Below are 7070 nucleotides of genomic sequence, written 5' to 3'. Positions count from 1 at the left end.
TTCATTTGGTTCTCTTTGGGATGATAAATGACCTACTTAACTCAGTGGTTAGAGTACTGCTTTCATACGGCGGGAGTCATTGGTTCAAATCCAATAGTAGGTAAAACTTATTAGATACCATTGACTCTGGTATCTAATAAGGTTTACGACCCACCCTTAGTGATATTTATTTTTTCATTTTGTATCTTTTCTATTTCATTTTTGAATTTGAATTTTTACATTAGAATTGGATTCTGTTTGATTATATTTGATTGTATTCACCCGACAGAATCTAAATAGGATTAGAAAGAGAACTTCTTTTTATTATTCGAACGTACCAACGAGTTATGAAATCGGATTGATAGCCTCCACCCGTGTTCTAGCTCGTCGGAGAGCTAGATTTGCCTCAATTTTTTGTCTCCTTCCTTCAGCCTTTTTCACATTAGCTTCCGCTATTTCAAGAGTTTGCTGAGCTTCTTGTGGATCAATGTCACTACCCTTCTCCGCATCATTTACTAAAACAGTGATCTCATTATTGCCTATTCTAGCAAAACCACCCATCAGAGCCATCGTTAACCATTGGTCGTTAAGGCGTATTCTCAAAATCCCTATATCTACAGCTGTGGCAATAGGGGCGTGATTTGGTAATATGCCAATTTGACCACTATTAGTAGATAAAACGATTTCTTCCACTTCTGAATCCCAAACAATTCGATTAGGGGTCAGTACACTAAGATTTAAGGTCATTTCTTCAAATTGCTCTCCATTTCTAAGTTCATAGCCTTCGCGGTAGCTTCATCGATATTACCTACCAAATAAAAGGCCTGTTCAGGAAGACCATCTAATTCTCCGGAAAGGATCAATTGAAATCCTCGAATTGTTTCTGCTAGACCAACATATTTCCCTGGAGAACCGGTAAATACTTCTGCTACGAAAAAGGGTTGTGATAAGAAACGCTCAATTTTTCGCGCTCTTGCTACGAGTAAACGATCCTCTTCGGACAATTCGTCCAATCCAAGGATAGCTATAATGTCCTGAAGTTCTTTGTAACGTTGTAAAGTTTGCTTAACTCTTTGGGCGGTTTCGTAATGTTCCTCACCAACGATCCGAGGTTGAAGCATGGTTGACGTTGAATCTAAAGGATCTACTGCTGGATAAATACCTTTGGCAGCCAATCCTCTTGATAGTACGGTAGTAGCATCTAAATGTGCAAATGTCGTAGCAGGGGCAGGGTCAGTCAAATCGTCTGCGGGTACATAAACTGCTTGAATAGAGGTTATGGACCCTTCTTTGGTAGAAGTAATTCTTTCTTGTAAAGAACCCATTTCGGTACTCAGGGTCGGTTGATAACCCACAGCGGAAGGCATTCTACCCAATAAGGCCGATACTTCGGATCCTGCTTGGACGAAACGGAAGATATTGTCAATAAATAGAAGTACGTCTTGCTCATTAACATCTCGGAAATATTCCGCCATAGTTAGGGCAGTCAAACCAACTCTCATACGAGCTCCCGGCGGTTCATTCATCTGACCGTAAACTAGGGCCACCTTTGATTCTGCAAAATTTTCTTCATTAATCACTCCAGATTCTTTCATTTCCATGTAAAGATCATTTCCTTCCCGAGTACGTTCACCCACTCCGCCAAATACGGATACGCCCCCGTGAGCTTTAGCAATATTGTTAATCAATTCCATAATGAGTACTGTTTTACCCACTCCAGCTCCCCCGAATAGTCCGATTTTTCCTCCACGGCGATAAGGGGCTAAAAGATCTACTACTTTAATTCCTGTTTCAAAAATAGATAATTTTGTATCCAACTGTATAAAGGCGGGCGCAGATCTATGAATAGGAGACATTGTACTAGTATCTACAGGCCCTAAATTATCAACAGGCTCTCCGAGCACGTTAAAAATTCGTCCCAGAGTCGCTCCCCCGACCGGAACACTTATAGGAGCTCCTGTGTCAATCACTTCCATTCCTCTCGTTAGACCCTCTGTAGCACTCATAGCTACAGCCCTAACTCGATTATTTCCTAATAATTGCTGTACCTCACAAGCCACATTAATTGGTTGATCAACACTATCTCGACCTTGAACTACCAGAGCGTTATAAATATTCGGCATCTTGCCCGGGGGAAAGGCTACATCTAGTACCGGACCGATGATTTGGACGACACGCCCCAGGTTTTTTTTTTCAAGCGTGGAAACCCCAGAACCAGAAGTAGTAGGATTGATTCTCATAATAATAAAATAAATAAATATGTCGAAATGTTTTTTCAAAAATTATCGAATTCAAAAAAAATGTCCGCTAGCACGTCGATCGGTTAATTCAATAAAATGGGAATTAGCACTCGATTTTGTTGGCACCACGCAATTGAACTTGAACCAATTCAATTGTTTACTTATTCAATGAGACTGAGTGAATTTGCAAGCTCACCCAACCTATTTTCATTTAAAAATCTCAAGTGGATGAATCAGAATCTTGAGAAAGTCTTTCATTTGTCTATCATTATAGACAATCCCATCCGTATTATCTATTCTATGGAATTCGAACCTGAACTTTATTTTCTATTTCTATTACGATTCATTATTTGTATCTAATTGGCTCCTCTTCTTATTTCTTTTTTATTTCAATTTCAGCATATCGATTTATGCCTAGCCTATTCTTTTCTTTGCGTTTTTCTTTCTTTTTTATACCTTTCATAGATTCATAGATCATAGAGGAATTCCATATATTTTCACATCTAGGATTTACATATACAACATATACCACTGTCAAGGGGGAAGTTCTTATTATTTAGGTTAGTTAGGTATTTCCATTTCAAAAAAAAAAAAGGTAAAAAATAAAAATTGGGTTGCGCTATATATATGAAAGAGTATACAATAATGATGTATTTGGCAAATCAAATACCATGGTCTAATAATCAACCATTCTGATTAGTTGATAATATTAGTATTAGTTGGAAATTTTGTGAAAGATTCCTGTGAAAAGTTTCATTAACGCGGAATTCGTGTCGAGTAGACCTTGTTGTTGTGAGAATTCTTAATTCACGAGTTGTAGGGAGGGATTTATGTCACCACAAACAGAGACTAAAGCAAGTGTTGGATTCAAAGCTGGTGTTAAAGAGTACAAATTGACTTATTATACTCCTGAGTACCAAACCAAGGATACTGATATATTGGCAGCATTCCGAGTAACTCCTCAACCTGGAGTTCCACCTGAAGAAGCAGGGGCCGCGGTAGCTGCGGAATCTTCTACTGGTACATGGACAACTGTATGGACCGATGGACTTACCAGCCTTGATCGTTACAAAGGGCGATGCTACCGCATCGAGCGTGTTGTTGGAGAAAAAGATCAATATATTGCTTATGTAGCTTACCCTTTAGACCTTTTTGAAGAAGGTTCTGTTACCAACATGTTTACTTCCATTGTAGGTAATGTATTTGGGTTCAAAGCCCTGCGCGCTCTACGTCTGGAAGATCTGCGAATCCCTACTGCTTATGTTAAAACTTTCCAAGGTCCGCCTCATGGGATCCAAGTTGAAAGAGATAAATTGAACAAGTATGGTCGTCCCCTGTTGGGATGTACTATTAAACCTAAATTGGGGTTATCCGCTAAAAACTACGGTAGAGCTGTTTATGAATGTCTTCGCGGTGGACTTGATTTTACCAAAGATGATGAGAACGTGAACTCACAACCATTTATGCGTTGGAGAGATCGTTTCTTATTTTGTGCCGAAGCACTTTATAAAGCACAGGCTGAAACAGGTGAAATCAAAGGGCATTACTTGAATGCTACTGCAGGTACATGCGAAGAGATGATGAAAAGAGCTATATTTGCTAGAGAATTGGGTGTTCCGATCGTAATGCATGACTACTTAACGGGGGGATTCACCGCAAATACTAGCTTGGCTCATTATTGCCGAGATAATGGTCTACTTCTTCACATCCACCGTGCAATGCATGCGGTTATTGATAGACAGAAGAATCATGGTATCCACTTCCGGGTATTAGCAAAAGCGTTACGTATGTCTGGTGGAGATCATATTCACTCTGGTACCGTAGTAGGTAAACTTGAAGGTGAAAGAGACATAACTCTGGGCTTTGTTGATTTACTGCGTGATGATTTTGTTGAACAAGATCGAAGTCGCGGTATTTATTTCACTCAAGATTGGGTCTCTTTACCAGGTGTTCTACCCGTGGCTTCAGGAGGTATTCACGTTTGGCATATGCCTGCTCTGACCGAGATCTTTGGGGATGATTCCGTACTACAGTTCGGTGGAGGAACTTTAGGACATCCTTGGGGTAATGCGCCAGGTGCCGTAGCTAACCGAGTAGCTCTAGAAGCATGTGTAAAAGCTCGTAATGAAGGACGTGATCTTGCTCAGGAAGGTAATGAGATTATTCGCGAGGCTTGCAAATGGAGCCCGGAACTAGCTGCTGCTTGTGAGGTATGGAAAGAGATCGTATTTAATTTTGCAGCAGTAGACGTTTTGGATAAAACAGTAGAAATTAGCAGCAAATAAAGAAGGATAAGGAGAAAGAACTCAAGTAATTATCCTTCGTTCTCTTAATTGAATTGCAATTAAACTCGGCCCAATCTTTTACTAAAAGGATTGAGCCGAATACAACAAAGATTCTATTGCATATATTTTGACTAAGTATATACTTACCTAGATATACAAGATTTGAAATACAAAATATAGAAAACTAAATCAAAATCTAAGACTCAAATCTTTCCATTGTTGTCTTGGATCCACAATTAATCCTACGGATCCTTAGGGTTGGTATATTCTTTTCTATCCTGTAGTTTGTAGTTTCCCTGAATCAAGCCAAGTATCACAACTCTTTCTACCCATCCTCTATATTGTCCCCTTTGTTCCGTGTTGAAATAGAACCTTAATTTATTACTTATTATTAGAATTAGATTTTAGATTGTTAGATTAGTTAGTGATTAGATATTAGTATTAGACGAGATTTTACGAAAAATTTTTTTTTTGATTTCTTTATAGGAGAGGACAAATCTCTTTTTTTCGATGCGAATTTGATACGACATAGGAGAAGCCGCCCTTTATCAAAAATTATATTATTATATTATTTTTAATAATAAAAGGGGGTTCCAACATATTAATATATAGTGAAGTGTTCCCCCAGATTCAGAACTTTTTTTTCAATACTCACAATCCTTATCAGTTAATAATCCTAGTGATTGGATTTCTATGCTTAGTCTGATAGGAAATAAGATATTCAAATAAATAATTTTATAGCGAATGACTATTCATCTATTGTATTTTCATGCAAATAGGGGGCAAGAAAACTCTATGGAAAGATGGTGGTTTAATTCGATGTTGTTTAAGAAGGAGTTCAAACGCAGGTGTGGGCTAAATAAATCAATGGGCAGTCTTGGTCCTATTGAAAATACCAGTGAAGATCCAAATCGAAAAGTGAAAAACATTCATAGTTGCAGTAATGTTGATTATTTATTCGGCGTTAAAGACATTCGGAATTTCATCTCTGATGATACTTTTTTAGTTAGTGATAGGAATGGAGACAGTTATTCCATCTATTTTGATATTGAAAATCAGATTTTTGAGATTGACAACGATCATTCTTTTCTGAGTGAACTAGAAAGTTCTTTTTATAGTTATCGAAACTCGAGTTATCTGAATAATGGATTTAGGGGCGAAGATCCCTACTATAATTCTTACATGTATGATACTCAATATAGTTGGAATAATCACATTAATAGTTGCATTGATAATTATCTTCAGGCTCAAATCTGTATAGATACTTCCATTATAAGTGGTAGTGAGAATTACGGTGACAGTTACATTTATAGAACCATTTGTGGTAGTGAAAGTCGAAATAGTAGTGAAAACGAGGGTTCCAGTAGACGAACTCGCACGAAGGGCAGTGATTTAACTATAAGAGAAAGTTCTAATGATCTCGAGGTAACTCAAAAATACAAGCATTTGTGGGTTCAATGCGAAAATTGTTATGGATTAAATTATAAGAAATTTTTGAAATCAAAAATGAATATTTGTGAACAATGTGGATATCATTTGAAAATGAGCAGTTCGGATAGAATTGAACTTTTGATTGATCCCAATTGGGGTTATGGATTTTCAGTTTATGGGGGGTAGTATGGGATCCGTAGTCGGAGAGAAAATCACCCGTTTGATTGAACACGCTGCGAATCAAATTTTACCTCTTATTATAGTGTGTGCTTCTGGGGGGGCGCGCATGCAGGAAGGAAGTTTGAGCTTGATGCAAATGGCTAAAATATCGTCTGCTTTATATGATTATCAATTAAATAAAAAGTTATTTTATGTATCAATCCTTACATCTCCGACAACTGGTGGAGTGACAGCAGTTTTGGTATGTTGGGGATATCATTATTGCCGAACCCAATGCCTACATTGCATTTGCAGGTAAAAGAGTAATTGAACAAACATTGAATAAAACAGTACCCGAAGGTTCACAAGCAGCTGAATACTTATTCCAGAAGGGTTTATTCGACCTAATTGTACCACGTAATCTTTTAAAAAGCGTTCTGAGTGAGTTATTTAAGCTCCACGCCTTTTTTCCTTTGACAAAATCAAGTAGAGCACTAAGTTCAATTATTTTATTTGTGTTTGTAGCAAAAAAGAGGATAACTCTTTTTTGACCTATATTCCTGATTACGAATCAAGAAGCCTTTATCAACAAGAGTGAGTTCTTCCTTTCGTGAAATTAGGAAAATAAAACGAATTTCTTCTTGTCTTAGGTATATAATTTGAAATTTAAATATAGATAATAGAGTTTTGTATCTTTCTCTATCTCCCGAAAACCATTTAGCTAAAAATTCATGTTGGATCGGATTCGAACGAATCTTTCGATAATCTGTAAAAAACTCTTTATCTATTTTCAGCAATTAGAAGACAAGAAACAAAAGTAATAAAGTTTATTATCATACATATCTTTCTCATGTGAGAGATGAATAAGTCCATTTATTTAGTTCTACAGTTCTACATTCTTTGCACTTATTATACGTACTCAGTTAGATTTAGATATATAGATACTTAGATCTATACTAAGAATTTCAAATTCTTC

At 37.1% G+C, this 7070-nt stretch overlaps 2 protein-coding genes and 1 pseudogene across 2 annotated transcripts; 2 read left to right on the top strand and 1 right to left on the bottom strand.

Annotated features, from left to right (window-relative positions):
• Positions 1-587: 587 nt before the first annotated feature.
• LOC132042438 (ATP synthase subunit beta, chloroplastic) lies at positions 588-2704 on the bottom strand. The gene has a single exon (XM_059432981.1). The coding sequence runs from the start codon at positions 2217-2219 to the stop codon at positions 723-725; it is 1497 nt and encodes a 498-aa protein (XP_059288964.1). The 5' UTR covers positions 2220-2704; the 3' UTR covers positions 588-722.
• A 180-nt stretch (positions 2705-2884) lies between these two features.
• On the top strand, positions 2885-4615 carry LOC132042439 (ribulose bisphosphate carboxylase large chain). Its single transcript, XM_059432982.1, has one exon. It carries the CDS (start codon positions 3050-3052, stop codon positions 4502-4504), a length of 1455 nt encoding a protein of 484 aa, XP_059288965.1. The 5' UTR covers positions 2885-3049; the 3' UTR covers positions 4505-4615.
• Positions 4616-4762: 147 nt separating this feature from the next.
• Positions 4763-6567, top strand: LOC132042440 (acetyl-coenzyme A carboxylase carboxyl transferase subunit beta, chloroplastic-like; annotated as a pseudogene).
• The last annotated feature ends 503 nt before the right edge of the window (positions 6568-7070 follow it).

Source organism: Lycium ferocissimum, unplaced genomic scaffold (assembly GCF_029784015.1).
Source record: "Lycium ferocissimum isolate CSIRO_LF1 unplaced genomic scaffold, AGI_CSIRO_Lferr_CH_V1 ctg15419, whole genome shotgun sequence".
Classification (NCBI taxonomy): Eukaryota; Viridiplantae; Streptophyta; class Magnoliopsida; order Solanales; family Solanaceae; genus Lycium; species Lycium ferocissimum.
This window is presented reverse-complemented; position numbering and strand designations above follow the sequence as displayed.

Coding starts and splice junctions, on each gene's coding strand:
- LOC132042439 (XM_059432982.1), top strand. CDS start 3,050: ATGTCACCACAAACAGAGACTAAAGCAAGTGTTGGATTCAAAGCTGGT.
- LOC132042438 (XM_059432981.1), bottom strand. CDS start 2,219: ATGAGAATCAATCCTACTACTTCTGGTTCTGGGGTTTCCACGCTTGAA.